At 40.7% G+C, this 23,311-nt stretch overlaps 1 protein-coding gene across 2 annotated transcripts in view; it reads left to right on the top strand.

Moving 5' to 3' along the window:
* The first annotated feature begins 3,932 nt into the window (after nucleotides 1-3,932).
* Nucleotides 3,933-23,311, top strand: part of NTNG2 (netrin G2) — a 69,796-nt gene continuing 50,417 nt past the window's right edge. For both annotated transcript variants that reach the window (XM_067541913.1, XM_067541912.1), the window contains exon 1: nucleotides 3,933-4,245. In XM_067541913.1, the coding sequence (XP_067398014.1) occupies nucleotides 4,033-4,245 (213 nt within the window). In that variant the 5' untranslated portion in view covers nucleotides 3,933-4,032. The remainder of the gene's footprint in view (nucleotides 4,246-23,311) is intronic.

Raw genomic sequence — 23,311 nt, 5'->3', positions numbered from 1 at the left:
CCCACCCTTCGCTCCCACGGCGGCTTTCTTGGGGTGTTTGGGCCAGAGAATAATAGTCAAGCCGTTTGTAAGGTGTGAAGTTGCACTTCAGTCTTGTCTGTAAAACTTCTCTGGCCTCCCTGCCTGCCCATCCTCCCTTTAACTGTACTTGACTGGCTGCTTTGCATGCTCACATTATAAAAATAAAATAAAATAACAGAGCTACAGTTTGTTTGGAAAACAGGCAAAGTGTCAGGAAACAAATACAATCTCTCTTAGATTTCACCCTGCGGGTCTCTTCCTGGCTTTTGTGAATAAAGTGCACCTATGCAATAATTTGTTTGCCTGCATATATTTAGGAAGCTGTTAAATTGTTTACTCTTCTCTGCCTATTGTAAGGAGACGATGCATAGATTATTCTGATTAAGAAAGGCTTTGCAAAACTATAAGAACACACAAATCCCAAGTGCAGTGTTGTCTGGACAAATATTATTTTTAAAAGCCTCACATTATTATTGATTGCACCTAACTTTCTGCAGGAAAACTATCATGAAATTAACCAGTACTGTATCTTAGAATTTGCAGTGCCTGCAATTTTCCCTAACTGACAGAGATGTAAAGTACAGACTAACAACAACTCCCCTGGTAACAAACTCTAATTTTCAAACAAATTGTTTGCATCTTTTTTTGTTCTGTCTCCAAAGTTAGTTGTAAGATCCTTGCAAAATATACTCTCAATTATTTCTCAGGCTTTCATCCTTCTTGTGCCAAGGAAGTGGTGTTCTCCCCAATTAAACTTTCTTTTAGAGTTTCAGAATAAGTGATGCAATGCTAGAGATCATCATATTACACTGACATCTAATTTCCTGCTTTGCCTGCTTTCTAACATTAGTCCTTGAATGATCTCAAAATCCTTATGTAAAAGAAACCTTACAAGGGGTAAGAAAGGGGGAAAAAAGCAGTATCACTTTAACTGGAACCACAAATGCATTAAGGATAGCAGCTAAATGTGAGTGAGATTTGCAATCTTTCTGTTGGGAATATGGTTCTCCTCTGAGCTTTGCAACATCATGTGCCTGCCATATTACATGCTGGGGGTATATTTTCTAACTTTACTTTTTAGGATGAATTAAAAGGGGGGTATCACCTGAAAAAGAGAAAAGAGATAAAAACATTTCATTACACGCAGTATTTGTCAGTCTTTTATTTTTATAGTTTGAGGCAACACTTCCTGAAAGAAAACTCCATCAAGTTTACTTTCTGTACTTAATTCCAGAGCAGTGTGTTGTAACTCAAAGTGTTGTCTCTTTATTTCAATAAGGGGTTGATCCAATAAAAAAAGAGAGAGCTAAGTCCAGATATCAGATAAAATCTAATTTTGTGTTTTTAATACTTTGGCTATCAGTCCCTTGTGATTGCTGAGTACTCTTAAAGGAAAATAAAGAGCACTGATTCTATTTGTTCCCACGAACTACAGTTTCTTAATAATATCGGGTGAAGATTTATTTTTCAAGGACAAAACAAAATTGACCAGGGTGAAACCTATAGTTTCAAAAGATTTTTTCCTCATTTACTTTGTGCCATGTTATTTCAGAGCAACATTGTGCAACTATTTCTGCAAAACATCTGTAATGTTAAAATCTTGACCCTGCAACTATAACAAGGAGACAATATGCCTATTTGATTGACTAATTGCAAATAAATTCTCAGGCAGATTTTTAATTCCTTGAGAATATGTGACATTTAGCAAACACAATAACAAGCAACTAATAGATATTATAGATTCTTTCCTCCTTAAACTTCTCTCTCAACCATTCAAGTGCAAAATGTATTATTTTTAAGGTTATGAAAATAGTTTCTTAAAGATAACAGCATGAAGTGCCCATCTACAGAAAATTATCTTACTTGTTTTATGTGTTCTACTAAAATTTCTACTTCTCTGTAATGTTAACAGTTGGCAGTGACCAAATTGATGTAATAATTAGGCACTGACTTTTGTAATCAAAAAGACTACTCTGATGTCAGTACAGCTTATAGACACTTCTGTGTCACACCATTTTATTTTTACTAAATTTACTCATAATGTAAAAATAGCAGCCAGACTATTCTTTTTTTGGGAGTTTATTCAGGGCCAATGAAGCTATAATGGGCTCCCCCTTGAACAGCTAGAGATGAAATGAAAGATGGGTTTTCTTTTCTGCATTCATTCATCTCAGTCAGAAATCCTTCAGTCTAAAAAAGGGGGGGGGGAATGGGAGATGTTAACATAGATGTATGAATGCCTCTAATATGGATCAATGCATCTGTAACCTAGAGTTTCACATAGTAACCAAGATTTATGAGAAAGCAAATAGTGACCACACTATATAGGCAAAGTCATCTTTAAATTCCGGGGGGGAAGTTGTAGACTCAGGTGGAAGGAGAATTAATCATTACTCAAGTTTTTGTTCTTAAAACACACTTCACACCTTTTCTCATTATAGAACTATCTTGGGATTAATGCTGAGAGAAGTTTGCCTTTTTTGCTATTTTGTTTTGTGATTACTTGCGATTTTTATACTCTAGTGGCAAGAGATGAAAAGATTACAAAATTTTTTGTTTAATCTGAAATGAATACTGGGAGAGGTCATTGCTCTTTGTGTATTAGGAGAACCTTAAATGTTATTAGTACTTTAAATTGTTTTCATTAAATGTTATTGTGCAAATAAATCCTGTCTGTGGATACTGGACTGTGTATCTGTCTGCCTAGCTATCTTATTTACTTGCTTATTTTGTAAACTATCAATTTGTCTGTCTGTCCCTCGTCTGTGTCTACCTATTCATGTTCCATTCTCAATCTCTAATGACCTATCATTTCTTCTTGATATAATTTAGAGACCCATTAATGCTATTGTTTTTCAGATACTGTTAAAAATCAGATATCCTTAAATGGGGCAGCACTGACACAAACCTTCTAAACAATAGAACACCCATAAGTATTTTAATATGGATTTTTTTTATTAAAGTTGTATATCTCACTAGCTTTTTAAAAATTCTCATGACTCCTAGAAAGCTCAGCCTAATTTTTGTATATTTCATGGGAGAGCTGTGTTCTTGCAAACCTCCTTTCACCTTCTCCCTCTTTTCTTCCAGCTAATCTGTCTTTTAATTTGTTGCAGGTGGTGCTTGCTAATGAGCTCTCCCTTTTCCCTTATAATGAACAAGAAACCAGACCTCAGGTAGTTGGATGGTTGGTAGCTGAAGCTTTGGAAACTTGGCATTATCAGCCAGACATTGTCTTATATGCGTGCCTCATCACCAGTGCAAGAAGCAAAATAAAAACAAACAAGTAAATGGTCATATTTTCAATAAAGTGGCCCTAGGACAATCTGTTTAGATGGCTTGCAAAATTTACCACCCAAATTATGTTGTCAGAAAGGTTATCCTTTAAAAGAAGTAAAGTTTAGTTCCAAAGAGTCTCCCATTTCAAGATTACAGAGATAATAATGACACTTAAATATTTTTTAGATAAAAAATAATTATTTAAGGTATGCCACAGTTTAAGGCACTTGAAAAAGCTATATATTTGTAGCAGATGAAAAGGTTAAAGAAAACTTGATATAGCCTCATCACACAGCCTCTCCAGTTTTTCTCCTATCAAATTTCATCACCGAATCAGAACTTGATAGCTCTATTGATTGAGTAGAGTCACCTCTAGATATTTTCACACTGATTTAGAAGATCTTTTATGCAAAATAAACAAAACAAAAAACCAAAACAAAATGAAGTTAAGGAAGACTTTTGACCGCTGATCAGCAGTTCTGGAAGGGCTGTCCAAAATTCTCCAAATCAAGTGATTGCAAACTTGGCTTCTGTACTAAGAGACTTTCCTTGTCTGAACACAGCATACAGAGCTGGGCCATTGTTGTCATCCGGATCTCCTTAGGCTATGTAATTTTTTAGATGAGGCGTTTCCATGCTGATCCTGACAGTAACCCCTAATCCAGTAGCTGCCTTTCTCAGGACTCTAGGCATTTCCTTTGCCCAGGGACCCTGCGCTTGGTCTCAGCTGCCATGCTGCACCTGGCTGCTTTTCTGTTGCACTATCTCCCTCTGGCCATGGGACACTATGACATTTGCAAATCCTGGGTGACCACAGATGATGGCCCATCATGGGAGTTTTATGCTTGCCAGCCCAAGGCCATGCGAATGAAGGACTATGTGACAGTGAGAGTGGATCCATCAGGAATCACCTGTGGAGACCCCCCTGAGAGATTCTGTACTCATGTAAGTAGTCAGTTTTATTTGTTTTCCTAGTTGACATGTGGTAATTAACTATGCTTATGTCATCAGGGACAGAATACTGTCAGCCTGAGACAATGTGTAATAAGGTTACCTGAGATCAGGGTGGCACTGTTTTCTGGTAGTTAGAACAAGGAACTTGAAATCAGCTCTTCTATCTAGGTTCTTATATTGTTCTTGTTGTTCTTTCTAAACACCTTAGTTTCATTCCCAACTGTCACTGCTTCACTGTGAGATCTTGGCGACATCACTTTAACCTTCCTAGGATCTCAGTTTCCCCATCTGTGGCATGGGGAGAATGCTTACCACCTCACAGGGGTGGTAACTGTTTGCAAAATGCTTTTGAGGACTGTGGATGAAATATGCTATAGAAGTGCAAAGTATTAATACTACATGTCTGGTTCTCAACACCATTCATCTTTCTTAGAAACTCCCCTGTCGTATCTTTTGCTACTACTGTAAATACTAGCAGAACAGCCTAAGAGTGGGAGATAGTGCTGTCTCACACAACAGAATAATGAAGACAGTCCCAAACCAAAGGAAGACTCAGAGAAGCTGAAGATCAGTTGGTTTGTTATCTGTTTGGGATTGATGATGATTTTACGTCACTAGGACCAGATATTCAAAACTCTCACAATTGGGGCCAGATTTTCAAAATCACTCAGCGCCCATGTGCATCCATCTTTTGAAAATATCCACTTATTTAATGCCTAAATGGGAGCAGAACGTTTTTCAAAAATCTGGATCCAGAGGCCTGTGTAGTCCAGTGTACTCCTATGTCAATGGCACAGGTATAATTCTAATCTCAGGAGCCCTGTTTTATCAGTGATGCGTAGATGTTCAGTAAGTGTGCACAAGAGTGTTGAATAGAGAGGAAGGGTATATTGTGGTCCGTGTAGACTGGGGCTTAGATGGAAGGCTCCTGCATCTCAAAACAGCCTCAGTGAGAAATCTCAAAAACCTAGCCCTTTTCTTTCTTCCATCTTCAACATGAAGAAGCCCTATAGACAGACATTCGCTCTTATATTTAAAATCTTTAACCTATTTTCCCTTAAATATTAATCATTGCCTTTTATTCAGTGCACCACAAAGCTTGGCAGGACCATTTGATTTATAATTCACAAGGATTACTTTGTTTAAAGAGTTCAGAGGTCAAAATCAACAGCAGAACAATATAGTTTAAAAGTCCTTTCCTAACTATACAATGTTAGAACCATGGTGAGTCAAAAAAAAATCGCATTTTTAAGGAAAATTGACAAAATCAAACTGTACTGAAGAGACTTCCATCTTAATGGCATAGAAAGGGGAAGTTTCTTCTTTACAGATTCTAAATCACCAATTATTTGTGATGGAAAGGGAGTATTGGTAGTGCAACTGGCTTGGGGTGAGGATTCTCAGTTTCTGTTCTCTACTCTGCCACTGACTTGTTTTTCATTATTAAAGTCACTTGAACTCTGTGCCTCAGTTTCCCTTTCCCCATCTGTAAAATAGGCAAAATAAGCAGATCATCACTTCTCTTGAGAACATCAAGATTTGTTGTCCCAAGCGGAATATATTGTCCTAAAGCTAACTGATGTTAATCTTTATGTTCACCCAAAATATGAAGACAATATTTGTATTGTTACATATGTTCAGAGTGTTTTCATTAGAAACATCTAGAAATTAAGTCTACTAATTCCAAATGTTTAATGATTTTCCCTTTTAAACTATCATTCTTACAGGACAGATGAAGCTATAGGTCCATAAGAAAACAGTTAACTATTGATAAGTCAGTCTAGAAGCATAGATTTCCATTTATCTGATTGTCTGCAAAGGGATTAAAAGGTGAATAACAGATTTCACTTAATTCATCAGGAAGCAGTTACTTGCCAGTGCACTCTGGTTAACACTGCGTCAGACCTTGATGTTGTTGATCTATCAGTAGGTAACTGTTAGATATTTACTGACTCATTACATCATTTTTTTTAGCCAGTTATGAGCCAGGATCTTTCTATTATGTGTAACAATAATACTTCCTATCTTTTGTGGTTATTTGGTCTTAAAATAATGCAGCTGAAGTGCTTGGAGAACCTCAAAAGAAAGGGTTCAAGAAAAGCAAAATATTATTAATGGATTTGGCTATACTTCCATTGCTAACTCCAGAATAAGCATATCAGTCCCATTGTAGATAATAATTGCACTGTACAACAGTCATAATTTGTTGTGTTGTTAACGTTTGAACTTGTATTGCACCAAAGCACACCCAAGTGCATTCCCTGAAGAAGAAACAAATTTAGAACAAAAGTGTTTAATTGTAAATCAGTTTCTGATCATGGGACAAATTCTGCTTCCAGACCCATGTGTGCAACTCTTGTTGCAATTCATGGGAGTTAAGCCTGCATAGCTGAAGGTGGAATTATGGTCCCATGTGTGTATGCTACCGGTGCTGTTAAATAAGTACCTGGCAGAGCTGTGAACTCCCCCAGAAGTAACAATAACTCCCCCAACACAACACAATGGTAAAATATAATATCATGAGGGTAGGGCAGGACACCTGAGAAGCCTCTTCAGTTAACGAATCTATACATCCTGTGCATTTGATTTTTATAGCCACTTTCTCAAACTCCTGGTGCATAACATAATTCAAAACAGCAGAGATCCAATCTAGAAAAATTGTTAACCAGTCAAACGGCCTTATAAAACCGCAGCTCAAACTGCCATTCCCCCTTCTTGTGCCATCACCACCAAACCCCTCACCTCTCCCTATGCTGAATAAGTTCTAAAGGCAGAAAGAGGTATATGATGATACTGCCTATCACAGTAGATAGAAATGTAAATAATAAAAATTGAGCAGAATAGACAACCAGCCCAATATTCAGTGGGTAGAACAGTGTGTTGCTAGGAGAGAAACCTAGGATAGAGTCTAACCCTGTGGCCTTCTACTCCTCTGACTGGAAGGCCACCATGGTATCTTTTCACAGCTTCTATCATGGAGAATGGCATATGCTCCCTTACCCTTGAGCAGCCCCTTGTGGTCAGCACCAAGAGAACCAGCCTTACAAGAGGTGGCTGGTTCAATCCACACAGAGAGAAGACAGTCTAAAGTGGGGGACGTGAGCAAAGAATACTGGCCCTGTATAAAGGAGCTGGTGAGCAAAATCCCAGAGCTCCTTGGCAGTCATTATTGCTTCCGATCCTTAGTCTCTGTATTCAACAGGTGTAGGTTTAGCAACTCCTACAAACATTGTCTTAGATACTGTATAGCAAAGCTAACTATTTCTGCTGTATGATCACAGTCTCCACATTTTTTCCCTCTCCTGTTGAGCTGGTTGAATATTTTACTATGTTTTGCTCTCCTCCTTAGTTTTTAATTACCTGTGTGGAACAAGTAGACACTCCTAAGAGCATGATTTTCTAGCAGAGTAAATTTTATGTCTGTATTGATCTCTCTTCTCTCAGGCGTCTTCTCTAATGGCAGGCTGCTATGCATATAGTTAAAATAATAATTTTATTACTTATTAAGTATTCAGTGCCAAGGGGTGCAGGGCACTGCACAGACAACTGAAATAAAAATAAAATTACACACAAGCATCATAAATATATGATTAAAAATCTCCAAAGTAGATAAAGAGGAAATTATGATCTGAACACCTGGCATTATTAAAAATGGATGTAGGAGGGGAGTCCTACACAGGCGCTCACATTAAGATGCCCATCCTGCAAGATGATTGATGCCTTCTGTGTGGGACTGAACATCCCCAACTCGCATTGATGTTAAGGAGACCCTCTATCCTCCAGAATCAGGCTCTAAAACTGTAACAACTTTGAAATAGGAGTATTTTCAGATGATATTTGAAAAGTGGGGGATGATAGGCTGAGGCGGATGTCGGGGGGATTGCAAAAACTACCGAGTACTGTACCTTCTTAGCTCTAAAACAATTTCTATTCACATCTGGCTGCTCTTTCCACTCCGTAGAGCATTCCTGATGCTTGTTAAATCAGGGGTTTTGTTTTCACAGTTCTTGAACTTTCTCCTGTTTATGTCAGTACCCTTCTGGCAGGGTCACCTGAAAAATGAATTGTGAATTTCACGGTGGCTGGAAAGGGGGGAAGGAAGATGGATGGATGAATAAATAAGAACCTGAATGAATCTAAAAGTGAGACTGGAAATTAATAGGAAACCGATCTCTTAACCCAGGCTGCTTGGGGGAAGGGTGAAATTTCAAAGACAAGATGCAGTGTGCTGCATACAACAGCTAAAACCAGATTTCAAATGAGGGGCTTTGGAAAGTAAGAATTGCTGCTGTATAGTAGATCTCTCTATGGGTTTGCGTGGGTGCAGTCGTATGTTCTACATTACCTGCTACAAAGCTATTTGTCATTGAGTTGTTGTATTGGGGGTGAGGGGCAGAATATGGCCTGACGAATAAAAGACTCCCAGGTATGCAGACATTTTGGACCAAATTCTCCTTTGTGATATACCGAGGCAGCCCCTACTGAGGATGAACTGATGTAATTGAGAAGAGAATTTGATATTTGTACTTTATTTCCAAGTTTGCAAAAGACTAATTATTTCCTGTTAACACAGTGTGTAGGTTTACAGTGCAACTCACACCTCCACACTCCCCGAAAAGACACATTCTCTGCCCCAGACACAGGCAACGGTTAGGGTTCCCGACTAGCTATAACAAATGCCCTGTGACCAAGGTGGAAAGCCCTCAGGTAGAGAGAGGTGCTACAGTAATCCAAAGTCCAAAACTGTAATTCACATAATTATTTAGTTGTTGATTAATGCTACAGAGCCTGGTCATCGTGCCATAATAGCCCCGTGGTGCATTTAGCTCATCCTTCCATTGTGAACTAGCCTTTGTTTGTTGAGGTTTTGGGGCGCTATTCCTCATTCACATGGTGCTCTTTGATGCAGGGCAGTACTCTTAGACCGTATTGATGGGTCATAGGGTATTTTTTACAGCATCAGCATGTTTCATCAGTAAATATAGCTTGTTGATTTTGACAGGAGTATGTGAAAGGAAAGAGCTTCACTTATTTGTTACACCTTCAGCTACCTATGACTTGTGTTGATTCCTAGCTAACTTCTCTGAATGACTCCTCGGCTTAGGGATTTACACCATTTATTACTTTTTTTCTGAAAGTTTCCCTTTGTTTTAAAGCCAGACAAAAATGGGGATTATTTAAAAAATGCTCTGTCAAAGGCACTCTCACAGATGCCTTGACACAGCATATCTAGTGGTTAGAATGACAGATGGTTTCACCCTTCTTGTTATCCTGAGCCAAGACTAAAATGTGCCCCGCCCTAGCTCAGACTACCTACTGGCAGGAAATAACCCAATCCCACTATCTGTTTTATAATACTTAGGTTACTGGAGCTGAATCCAGAAATCTGGTAAAACTTCAAGTGTGACCCTGCCTACCATGTGGTGTCTCAGTGATCTCAGAGCATCTATTAGGCCAGAGCAGAATACACGAGCAATGACAAATATATGTATCCACTTTCCCTCTTTCTTTTTATAAGTTCAAGGCTACCTTCTGCTGGCTTAAAACATCACTGGTTGGACTAAGTGACTGGGAGGCAGGGCTCCTGGCAGTTCTATTTACAGCTCTTCCACTGACTTGTTGCATGACCTTGGGAAAGTCATTTCACTGTTTATGCCAACATTTACCAGCCAAGGCACAAAATCTAGCCTCATCCTTTAATATGATGGTGCTGATGAAATTGTGAATATTTTACTCAGCTGTCAAAAACCTAAAGTAGCTACTTGGTTGTGGGGTGGGCATTAACATTTTGTCAAGGTGTTTCCTCCCCTTTTGTCATCTTGGAATCACCATATTTACTGACATCGCAAGGTGTTGTGATGCTGAATTAATGTTTAAAATGGTTTGAGTTCCTCTGAGGAAAGTGGTTGGAGAAAGGCAAGCAACAAAGCATTATTATTTCTTTAAATTAGGGGTGAAAGAAGTTGTCTAAAACACTGATTCCATCCATTGATCAGAATTCCAAACTTGGGAGGAAGGGCTGGGTGGGACTCAGGCCTGGTCTACACTGCCACTAGTGCTCGACGGGAGATATGCAAGCTACGTTCACGTAGTGCGGCATCTTCAGGGTGCTGCGTCAGTGTGAGATGCCCTCCTGTCAGTGCAGCCTTACTACTTTTGGGGAGGTCCGGAGAGACCATCTGGGATCGATTGAGCAGGTCATGGAGACCTGCTCAGTTGATCTCACTGCATCGATTACTGCAGAGCTGGCAGTGTAGACATACCCTCAGAGTTAGGTTCCTATTCCGAATTACCTTCATCAACATCACTGGCATTCACTGCTGCATTTGAAATTAAAGTTGAGGACTCCTTGCCTGCTGCCAGACCCCAATATGTATTAACATTTTCCATCTCCGGCTGCAAAGGCAATCTATAGACCAACAGTCCCCAACCTGGGGTGTGTAACCCCCTTGGGGGTGCCAAAGATTACAGGCAGTCTGTGAGGCTTCAGTAATATTGTGGTCATTTAGTCCCCTGAGCCCCATGGCATCTGGGCACGGCAGCCCCAAGCTCCGCGCCAGCTGGAGCGGAAGAGCAGCCCTCCCCAGCCCCATGCCAGCCGGGTGCCTTGCTGGAGCGGAGCAGCCCCATGCCGGTGGGGGCCTGGAGCAGCCCTGGCCAGCCTGCCAGCACCCGCCACCTCCATTACCCTCAGTCCATGAGGGACGGGAAGAGGCGGGGCCACACAGGGCGTATGGTGATGGCTGCGCCAGGGAAGCCTTCACTTCTTAATCAGGTAAGAGTCATTTATTATTATTATTTATGTCATTTAGTGTTTGTGTTTGTAGGGGTTATATGTATTTATGGCCAGTGAAGAGGTGGGTTGGGGGTGCGTGTTTTGCCTAAGGTTTACTAGTAGGGCTTTCATCAAAAAGGTTGGGAACCACTGATGGTCTTCAACCCCAAAGGTTATTCTTGTGTACCATCGCATTTGAATGATCTAATAATCTGAGGACTGGTCTACACCACAAAGTTAGGTTGACTTAACTACACCGCTTGGGGTTGTGAAAAATGTCATGCCCTATGCGAAGTCATAAAACCAACCTAAGCTTCAGCATAGACACCGCCACATTGAATTCTTCCATCGACCTAGCTCCTGCCTTTTGGAGAGGTGGATTTACTACAGCGATGGAAGAACCCCTTTCGCTGCTGTTGTAAGTGTCTACCCTACAGAGCTACAGCTGTGTTGCTGTAGTGTTTCTAGTGTAGGCATACCCCCAGGCTCTTTTGTACAGTCTCAGGGTATGTCTACACAGCCTCTGGGAGGCATGATTCCCAGTGCTGGTAGACATACACGTGCTAGCTCTGCTTGAGCTAGTGCCTAGTAACAGTGATGTAGCCCCTGCAGCATGGGCAGCAGCTCGGGTTAGTCACACAAGTACAAACCAGCCCAGCCTGCTACGCACCTGAGCAGCTAGCTCAAGCCATTGTCAGCGTTGCTGCAGCCATGCTGCTATTTTTAACACTCTAGCTTAGGCAGAGCTAGTCCATGTCTGTCGGCCCATGCTAGGAATCACGCCTCCCAAGATGCTGTGTAGCTAAGACGGAGTGCAGCTCCAACCTTAAATTGGAAGTTACTGTGTAGATTGAGTGTCTCACACAAGCTGTAATCAGTTCAATGACCTGTTTAAATGCATTAAGTGGGATTCATCTTGTTATGAGAATTATGTCCCACTGTACCATCAAGTCTTCTCACAATGTTGATGGAAAAGACATGGTGATACAAAATTAAGCTGCCAAGTAGATTTAAGTGAGACAGTGAACTTTCAGCTAACCCCTCTGTGAAGGATATGGGAGAGGGAATGAACTTTTTAAAGAATAGGATTGCTCTTCCCATGGAGCTACACTGTTGTGGAAGAATCCGATAGAATTTAATAGCGCTCTGCAGCAATTACTCCAAAGACTTGCATAGGAAGCATTATGATCCAGTGGGAAGAGCACAGGACTGGAAGTCAAGAGACATGGGTTTTACTAGCTGTTCTGCCACTGTGGAGCTTGGTGACCTTGGGGAAGTCATTTCATAATTCTGTGCCTCAGGTTCCCAATCTGTAAAATGGAAATGATATATTTGTACAATGCTTTGATATTAATGGACAAAAAGCTAAGAATTTTATTATTCTGTAAAATTACTCTTAAAACCTAAAGGATTCAATAGAGATGGAAGTCCTTCCTATATAGGTTTTTAACTATATTTATGGTATTCTATACCAGGGATATGTTTTTCTATTAAATTCTATGGGACTTTTCCATAATTGAATATATTAAAATATTATTAAAAGTAACAAATACAAGTAAATTCTATAGTTATTTATGGTGTTTTATGTACCAAACCGGTCTGTTCTGCACTTGTGAAAGTTTTTGTGTTAATCTGAGATGATCTTGAACTACAATTTCAGATCCCAAATCAAACGTCTCTAAAGTTCTGAATCTGGATCTCTGGATCTGGGGCTCTAGTTTGGTCCATTATAATTACATTAGTACTTTACATTTCTCTAGAGTCTCCGATCCAAGTGTCCCAAAGTACATTACAAACGTTCCTTCATGTGATGAATATGTATCCCATTCTATATTTGGAGAAACTAATGCAGAAAGACATTTAGAACCAGATGTTTAAAGGTATTTATGTTTTGCAGTGCTCAGCGTTGCAACGTTTAACTGGGCTAGAAGCCTAAATCTCATTTTCAAAAGAGACTTAGACTGCAGCACTTAGGAGCCAAAATTTCGTTGACTGTCAATGGGATTTTGGCTCCTAAATGCTTAAGTTCTCCTTAATCAGTTAGGCATTGCAATGCTGAGTGCAGCAATACCTAAATACCTTTAAAAATCTGGTCCTAAGTGATTTGCCCAAGGACAAAATTGAGAAATAGAATCCACCCAAATCCCAGCCCTGTGCCTTAATCTCAACGCCACAGAGATAAGGTCCAGTTACAAAATGTGGATCCTGATTCTAACTTTCCCCCAAAGTTCAGAGGTGTTTGGATCCGGGATTTTGTTTCTATCCATCTCTTAGTGCTTATATTCTTTCCCTAGGTAGGCTGCAGCAATGTGTGTTACTGTTAGGCTCTTCAGATAAAATTCATGGAGTTCATATTAAGGTGAAAGTATTGGGGAGAATTCAGTTAGTAGATTTTTAAAAGTAAAAGCAAGAGGTTATTTCTTTCTTTGTCAGTGGTATGGTGTGTCCTCTAAGTGGAACACACACAGACCCGGGCACAGAATAATGCAAGGAACTAGAGAACTTTTTTCTTTTATTGGTATTATTATTTATAGATTATTGTGCATGGCACTTTACAGATAAGCAATAAGTGACAGGTTTCTGCTCTGAGGAATTTACAATCTAAATTAGATTTATCTAGGCTAGAAACTCATCCGTTTTGATCCTAGCTCTGCAACTGGCTCACTTGGGCTGATCAAGTTTCTTAGAGTCATTTTGAATCAGAAAACAGGAATTTTTCCATATAGAAAATACTGAAACAAAATGTTGTGACAATTTAGAAACTTTTTTCAAAACATTTTCAAGCCGAGAAATGTGTTGTAACCCCGATCCTTTGCAGCAAAAAGGGTATGTTTAGACACATTGACTGGGAATTCCCAGTCCGTTCTAATGGAAAACTACTGGTTCCCTCCGTGCCGCACTGTCTCTTGTCTGAGATGACAGATGCAAATGATTGAGAGAGCAGGAGCAACTGCCCCAGTCATGTCTGACCACCGCAAAAAAGGTGCAGATCTTATGCCAACAAATGTAAGGCCATAGGGTTTCTTAGGTTAACGAATTCATTTTCTGACCTAGTTTGTGAGCTCACTCATGTGTATACAACAGCAACTGAGTTCAAGTAAAAGAGCCCAAATTTCAGACTTGTCAAACTTATTATGCACGTGGGGTTTTCAGTGACCTCATTAGCAGGAGTTCTTTAGCTAGATGATGAGAGCACCATTCTATACCCCCTTTCAAATTAGTGTCTTTCCTTAAATATGAGGCGACTCACAGGTTTTGTGCAGTTCAGATTTATTAATGGAGAAGTCCCTTGTTTATATTCAAACAGTTTTACCTGGTACGCATTTTCCTCTGCTGGGAAATCCATCCATGGGGAAATGGAGGCACTGAGATTTTTTTTTTAAAGTGACTTGCTCAAGAAGAGTAGCATTGTCATGATGATTCATCAGAACATAATGTTAGCCTGAAGGTATTTAGAGAGGCATCAAGGTCTAATGGACTGAGTATTGGAAAGGAAACCAGGAACTCTTTTTAGTTCTAATCCTGATATTGACTCAGTCTCTGGCATTGGGCAAGTTCTTAGATTCTCTGAGTTTTCCCCATCTCTAAAATGGGGACATTGATACTTCCTTCACAGTGCAGCTGTTGTGCTTAATTTATTAAGGTTTACAAAGTGCTTTGAGATCCTCTATAGAGGGATGTTAGTATTAAAGGATTATTATAACTACTCTATGAAGATGAAAAAATTTTTCTTGATCACAGGATACTGGTATTTTCACACTCACTCACTTCCTCTAGTTAGAAGATCTTATCCTCCTGTCCCTTGAGAAGACATTCTCTAGTATTTTATAGCACACTCATGGGCATTTGTTTATATACTTAGCTTGATATTTAGCATTCAGATGGCTCTGCCAAAAAGGAAAGAATCTGATGTTTAGGGAAAGGAAATGGGGAGGAAGTAAAAAAGGAATAATAGGATTTAAAGTGGCAGAGAGGCATAAGATGCCTTGGATTTATTTCCAACATGATCAGCTACAAAGACAAAGTTCTTTCAGAGTGTGGGGTACAGAAAGTGCTGCTAACCTGTGGCTTCACCTGGCATACATATTCATAGGTCCAGATGGATTGAACCACAGGAAGGCAGCATTTTGCATGGTTGGTCTTCCAACCCCAAGAAGTTGCAGATAATGTTAGCCTATTCGTAAATATCACTCTCATACAGACAGTAATCTGTGTTTACTCCACAGCATTCTACACATGTATATCTACTCAGTTATTTCTGTGCCTACAAATAGACAGGTTTGGGAGGGGAATTGAATTTGTTTTTCATGGGATAGCCCTAGCTCCAATGGTACTCAACTTTATTCTTTAGCTTTCCCTGAGCAGATTCCAGATTCAATACAGAGGTAAAGGGGTGGGGAAGAGACAGAACTAAGTATAGAGAGTGCATTCAGGGATATATAGCTGTGCAAACTCTATGGATCAGATTCATCACACCTCGTGCTCTCACTTAAACCTGTGCAAAATTGGTTTAAATTACAACCATTCTGTTCTATTTATTTTTACATACAATTTGAACGCACTTGACATGGGTGTGACTTGCTATGCAAGGCATACGTTTATGAAGAATCAGGCCCTATGTGTAGTACAGTGGTGGCATAAAACAGTGATATGTCAATGTATGTTTGCATGGGAATAGTGTATGTGCATCTGGATTGACCCGGGAGATGAAGAGGCGGGGGAGGTTGCAGCAGAGGGGGAAGTGGGTGGGTTTGTATATTTTAATGGAAAACAATTATGCATGTTTCCATCTGCACAGATGCAAATTCCTTTTAAACACAAACTAGAAAAGAATCTTCCATTGCCAGTATTCAGTACTAAGCAAGCACATTTAAAGTGGGAATGCTCCCCCACACCTGAGTCCCTGGGTACTTTACAGCTGTGTGTTACTGTAAATTTGCAGAAGTGTGTTTGTCTCTATGGAGAGGCAGAAAAGTCACTTTCTGCTCAGGTCATTCTTCAACCACATCGGTACTGCCTAATGTACCAGGTAAAGTACATGAAACCATCATCATCTTTCGTGTTACCTTTTGTACTAGACATGTCCTTTTTGGAATGCTAATGTTCTAGAGGAATAGCCAGTGCCTCACAGAATGCATCTACTCCCTGCACAGAGGTTGGACTGGAGAGGGCAACTAAATGGTTAAAGAAAGACATTTGTATTGAACTAGTTAGAGCTACACCCCTGCCCTCTAATGGACATAATCAGAACTGCTCTACTGTGTCAACAGCCCTGTACTGCTAGCAGCTAATGAAAATTCAAATGATAGTAATCTAGAAAAGGAGGATCTCCATTCAGTCCCCTATTGTTGTTAAGTTGCTGTGACCTTGGTGTGCAGTGTAGTGACTAGCGTTGAGCAGATCGTTGATTTTTCAATTCAGTGGCTGAACCAAAAATAAATTGTTTAATTTCAAATTTTTTTAATTTTTTGAATTTAAAAAAAAAAAACTAAATGGTTTGTCTAGAAAATGTTAAAACAAAGAGTTTGACTTTAAAAAAAATCTGCTATGATTGTTCAGAAGAAATAATTTGCCTAATTCATTAATAATTTCGGTCGCCCTGAAACTGCATTTTTTGATGAATTTACTATTCACCAAAAAAAAGATCATCAGGGCCTAGTAGTAACAACTCTGAAGTCCTAGATGGCCATGAATTTGTGTTAATACTTTGCCTTTTAAAGAGCAATATAATAGCTATGTGATTCTGCTGGAATATTTCTTACATAAGACAGGCAAATGGAGTACGTGCTAAAGTGCCATACACAGAAGCCATGATACTAAGCCAAGGGGTAAAAGTGGTGGTCACTCCTGTATCCATCATCTTGATACAAGTTACGTTCCCTGCATGAAGGCTTGCAGAGAGAATCCCTGCCAGCCTTTTTAGGAATTCCATATCACTTTCAGCTTACCTCTGCTACCCTTTTCCGCCCCTACCTCTGTGTCCTGCCCTCCCCCCCACTGAAATTACCTAGGCCTTTTTTACATAATAAAATATTAATGTCAGCATAGACAGTCTCTCTGCAAAAGCTGCATGTATTGAGCTTACGAGGCGTATAAGCTTTTAAAGAGCAGGACACTTTTCCTACTTCCTAAGCATTTTCTTAGTCCTGAATCAATAATGCACTTACGATACAGTATGTGGGTCATTTTTATTGTGTTCTTTCTCATGCTGTGTGTGCGCATGTGTGCACGTGCACATGCACACACATGATTTCTCTCCATAGCAAGATCCAGGCCGCAAATCTGTCAGGGGAGTGATTGGGGAGAGAGGCCAAGAAGCTATTTCTTGGACACACAAGCTTTAGTGAAGGGAAGAGGGGAGATAGAGTAGGAATAATTCCCACAGCTCTGTGTCAATGCAAGAAGAGAGAACCAGATAACAGATGAACAAAAGGTGCTGAGAACAGTGGGTTAAACTTCCCTTGGCTTTGAATATAGACATATAGTTTTCTCTGACACTGTTTCTGATCATTTTGCTTCCTGTTTGAAGGATCTTGGACTCTAGTCACTCTGTTAATCCACAATCAAATTCATAAAACAAATGGTTGCTGCTAGCAATCTGTATCTGAGATCTTAGTGCGCTCTCTCTCTCTCTCCCCCGCCCACTCCTGGTGGGTAAAGAGGTAAGGTGAGGCTGTGGAGGGAAAGGGACTATATCCGATGGTGATGGGATTATCGGTTCAGAAAAAGGGAGCGGTTCAAAAATTATTCCATAGAAGCCAGGGAGTGTGTGATGCATGTATATGCTTGGTGCAAAGAGGAGATTATCTTCTTAAGAATGGAATTTTCAGCACAGAGAACTGTTAACCCCTGCCTCACCAATGCGTAATATAGAGCTCTGCCCAGACTGCTGATGGTGTGGGGGAAAACACTAACTGCATATCTCTGAACAGTCAGCAGACAGAGGGTCAATTCTGGGGCTCCCAAAGCTGCAGCCCAGCTATTCAGGGCCCTAGAAATATCAGTGCCAAACTTCCTTTAAAATGACATTTCTAGCCCTTTTTACTATGAAGATAACACTTTAAGATGTAAATTGTTCACTAGGGTTGAAAGAAAGTTTGTGAAACTCCGCCCCTGTGTAAATCACTAGGTAGGGTGTCCTAGTAGGTAGAACACTAAACTGGGATTCAAGAGACCTGGCATCTATTCCCAGCTCAAACACTGACCTGCTGGGTGACTTTGGGAAAACTCACTTCACAGCTCTGTGCCTCGGTTTAGTAAAAGCCTCAGCCATTAGTAAAGTGGGGATGAGACTGCCCTCCTTTGTAAAGCATTTTGAGATCGACTGATGAAAAGAACTATATTGGAGCTGCGACAGACCTGTCAGCCTGTTGGTTAAACTCCTTGTGCCACCATGGTAAGTGCAGATTTAAGAGCAAAGGTGAAAGGGTTTTATTCCGTACTCGAGGGACAGGCAGTCCTGTGATGGCAGAAATGTGACCGTCCATCTGGGAATATGAAGACTCTGAATCACTCCTTTATTGCCAATGGGGAGAGCAAACTTTTTATTTCTAGTGTGTCACATAGAAATGGTGGCTGTGTTCTCTGCCTTAGCTAGTTTAATTTACTGGAGGGGGTGGTTTAAATATCAAATTCCCTGGAACCAAGGGTCATATAAGCCTGGTAGGGTCAGCTCATCTCTTTACCCTTATAAGGTGGATGTGCTGAGTTCTAGGGGAATGTTGTCCCTCGGTTAGAGCAGGAGCTGAGATTGCAGGGTTCTGTTACCAGCTCTGACCCTGACTCACTCTTTGTTTGTACTAGTCACTTCTGCCAGAATCTTCAACAGTAGCCACAGATTCTTGGATGCTTCAATATTTGGGTGCCCTGCTGTAGACCTTTTAAGGGGACAGACCTTCAGAAATTCTGAGCACCCAAAAATCCAGCTGAAGTGTCACAGCAGTGCGTGCTGAGCAACTCTGAAAATGAGAGCCCAAAGTGTCTTGAGTTGGATATCCAAGATTAGTGGCTGCTTCTGTAATGTTGGGCCTTAAGTCTTCTCTGCCTCAGTTTCTCCAGCTGTAAAATGGATATTGTGTGTCTCTACCACCCCAGGGTGTTGATAATTTTGAAGCTTAATTATAGTTTGTAACGTAGTTAGAGATGCTGGGCTGAAAAGAGTGCATAGTATCAGCAGTAGCAGTCTAATGTCACTGGACTGCTAATAAAGTCCTAACAAGATCCTTCTAGAATTTACTAGATTGGAGGCAGAGGAAAGAACAAGTAGCCAGGAAACATAGGCTGAGTCTCTTCTATTTCTTGCCACAGTAAGACAGGCCCAGGGGAGCACATGGGGCTTGGATGAACGGCGTGCTGTTGACTGAATAAGTGTCTACTTCAAGCCAAAAGGAAAATAAAATTAAAAAAAGAAAAGCAAGATGTCTTACCAAACATATCCCAGTTTATGATTACTAAGGGCTCCTTGTTCAGACAGTGGTGTCTGTTTCTGCTGACTCATAGTATCCTGAACAAGCACACAGACAAAATGTTTCCTAATGCCCCTCGCTGAGGAGCGACCTTGCACTCAGACAACCTTTGATGGGGAAGAAATAGAAGAAATGGGTGGGGGGGAGCAGAGTGCAATCAATTGCCAAAACCACAGGAGCAGGGGAGGAGAGAAGAAGAATGACATTAGGGTAAGCCAGAATTAGAAGCTCCTCTGTACAGGAACCCCATTTCTGCTGTGTTAATAATTCATACCAGCTCTGACTTTTCTTACCAACAAACAGGAAACAGCTTATTAGTAAGGACATTTTCTCCTCTTTGCTTTTTCTGCCCAGAGATGAGCCCCTAGTGGCTCGTACAGAGGTGGAAGGGGGGTATGGGGAAGGGCAGAAAGACTGTGCCTCATCCTCCTCCCATCTGCCTATCTCTTCCTTAGAGCCCATCGCCTTAGGGAGAAGTCCAGATACTTTCCTATGAGGATGCAACTTTTAAAAATATCACTTGACAGCTGACATCTCACCAGAATCTTTTCCCATGTAGATGGCCATTTCAGAATTTCTCCTCAGAATGTTTTTTTTAAACCATGAAAACAAATAAGGCAATTTCTCCTGTCTCCAGCTGTGCAGCTCAGATTTTCTCATCTTTAGGAGGTGAATTAGGCTCTTGGAGCTACAAGATCATTTACAGGTGCACCTAGTGGACAGAGTTTTCTGGGTTTTGCCAGATTTTTCAGGGTTTTGTATTCTCACCCACCCCCAAGCCTTACAGCAGAGATGGTTGGAACATGGTAAGTATCTTCTCACAATTTGGTGTTTTGTTTTTCCAAAAACTTGCAAAATTTTTCAGTTTCCTATGGCAAGCTGGATAACTTCAAAAGAAAAAGGACAATTTTCCACAGAAGTTTCCATTTAGAAAAAAAGGCCATTTTCCATAAAAAGATTTTGAATGAAAAACTTCTGCCAGCTGGGCACACACATGCACTGCACACAGCCCTGGCTTCCATGTAATAATTTGTGAACAGCTTCATCTTTCCAAACCGCTAATCCCATCACCATCTGATATAGCTGCGGTTCCTTCCATGGCCTCATTACCCATCTAACCCAGCCATGGATAGGAGAGAGCACAGAGAGTCAGCATCACCATGCTCTAATTCTGTTACCTCAACCAATTCCCTGCCCCCCAAATTTTCCTCCTTGATTCTGAGAGCATCTGAGATGATACCAACATAAGATAGTTGTTTTGTGTTTTCATAAATTTGATGGTTTAGGCTAATTTCCTTCCTAAAAATCTTGCGGTGCTAATCCTGGTATACATTTGTGTCTGATAAATCAAGGAGGGAGGGAGTGTTAGCTCGTGCAGAAGTCTGAAACTGGTCTCTGGAGAGCTGGTGGGTCATATAGTGGTGGATCTTAGTTTTTAGCTGCTAAAATGCATTCAAAGTTAACTAGAGGGTTGCACACTTTGTTGCTTCAGTAGGCCAAGCTCATTGCACACACCAGTGACTCCTTGCATCCCTCCATTTCCCTCTATGCTCCAAGCTCCCTGTGTTACCCTCCCATCCTCCTCCTCCTCTTCATGAACTCCTTGCAACTTCCCCCCCATGCCAGGGTGTGCCACCTTTCCCCCCAACTCAGGGTCCCATTCTCTCCCCATCCCAGGGGCTATGTCCCCCCACCCATTTGTGCCCCTTTTACTTTCTGTCTGGGAGATAGTCAGGGTATCAACATTAGACATCATGGGCAGACCTAAAATGGGCAGTGTTATGGTGGAAGGTGTTAATGGCTGCCATCTACTGGCTCTTTGATCTCTAAATAGTTTCAGAATTGGTTAAAGATAATGGGCATGCTAAACAGATGCTAGGGGCTGTGTTTCCTCTAAATTTTGGAACCGGTTGGATGCAATGTTGCAAAGTTACTGCATTACATCCAGACAAACCGAGAAATGCCATCAAGTTGAGCATAGGTGCTCAGTTTACTCTATCAAAAATACCTTATTTACCTAACATTCCTCCAGTTAAGCATCAGCTTGACACGTGATTATGAAAGAAGAGAGTGGATTTATGTCTGTTAATGGGAGAGGATGAGCCCATGAGACATTGTCTGTAAAGATGTGTCCCACTCTGGAAATGTTTGAAAATCCCTGATGTAGTGGTTATAGTAGGAAGCGGGATTTACGAATCTATATTGACTCACTATTTGGCATTGGGACGGTCACTTTCCCTCTCTATAAAAGGATAACTGAGGTAGAGAGAGCAATGATCCTAAATTGCTGTACAAGGTAATGAGAGACTTGTTTAGGTAAGGATGGAGATCCCCTCTGCTAGCATTTATTTAGTGCTCAAAAGTTTGCCTGCAGTTTTAGACTTGCATGAAGACATTTCCCTGACCCAAGAAGCTCAAAGTCTAAACAGACAGCATACAGAATGAAATACTATTGCTGTTAAATACAGAGCCAGAATCTGAACTGTTACACTGAAGTAAATCCAAAGTAATCCCACTATCTTAAATAGAATTACTCCAGGTATAGCCTAGTGTATCTAAAACCAGAATCTGCCACACTGTGTGGGCATGGATGCCAATTCTATAAAGTTTAATAGTTGCAGCAGAGTTGTTTGATACACGCTATGACCTGTCCGTGCCTAGGGTAGCCACCTGAAAATGCCAAGGTCAGGGCAGGCTGTAAAAGGAGAGCAGGTTCTCCCAGCACTGCTGGGTGACACTGAAGTCAGACTTCCCAACCAGCCACAAACAGTGCTTCTGATTCCCCACACTGGTTATCAAGAAGCCAAAATAAATATACACACAGCCCCCTTTACTGCATTTCAGTGTCTGGCTCCCAATCGGCCACTAGGTCTAGTAAAGAGATCAGTTATTTAAAACTCTATGCTCTTTACCAAAAAGGTTTCTCCTGACCCCAAACGGTCAGCCACAGTACCAGATCAATATAAGTTTGGATCTTACCCAAAATACCACGCTGCCAGCCACTTCTTTAGTAACTAAAACTAAAGGTTTATTATAAAAGGAAATAAAAACTATAAGAGAAATGTTAAAGGATTAAATCAATCAGATACATACAATTGATTTCAAAGTCCATATATATCAGGTTTCTAGTAGAATTGTGGAGTTTGCAGGCTTGTATAGTCCCTCTGGTATATATCCAGTACCTGGATGAGTCTCAGTCCTTTGTTTCACAGCTTCAGTTCAGTTGTAGATGAGTTGATCCAGAGGTAGACTGAAGACAGACTAAAGACAAAATGAATGTTGTGCAGCTGCCTTTTATGTCCTTTAGCTTTTGCCATGCTGCTTGTGGAATTTTACAGGAATAAGATGGGAGTCCAGGGTCAAATGAGTAAGTCCTGGTGACCCATCAGGTACATCCCTGGCTTCTCCCCCTGGGCCCATTGTACCCATGCATTTCCTTAATGGGCCATTAAGCAAGCTAATGCTGCAACCATCCTGTCTGGGGTGTCACCCAGACACAGCACAATTTGTAATACAGATATAGTAAACATATCCATAACGTCTGTTACACATATAACACATGAACATAAACATCATCTTACTTAGCACATTATAGCCTTTCTAACAGTACCTGACATGGCATATCTCACATGAATTACTATGATTTTGACATATGGATGTTAAACATAATAATAAATGCGCCCCCTCCTTCAATCTAGCTAGCATGACACACGCAATGTAAGAGGATGGAGATTGGGTAGCAGATAACCCCCACTCCACAGCCTATGCTGTGCACTCTATAATGAAGTGCTGTCATTCCCATTATAAACACGGATAT

The sequence above is a fragment of the Emydura macquarii genome, unplaced genomic scaffold (genome assembly GCF_026122565.2).
Source record: "Emydura macquarii macquarii isolate MOO-44397 ecotype Brisbane River unplaced genomic scaffold, CSIRO-AGI_Emac_v2 contig_691, whole genome shotgun sequence".
Taxonomy (NCBI): Eukaryota; Metazoa; Chordata; order Testudines; family Chelidae; genus Emydura; species Emydura macquarii.
The sequence above is the reverse complement of the archived record's forward strand: the minus strand, read 5'-3'. Positions and strand labels throughout refer to the sequence as shown.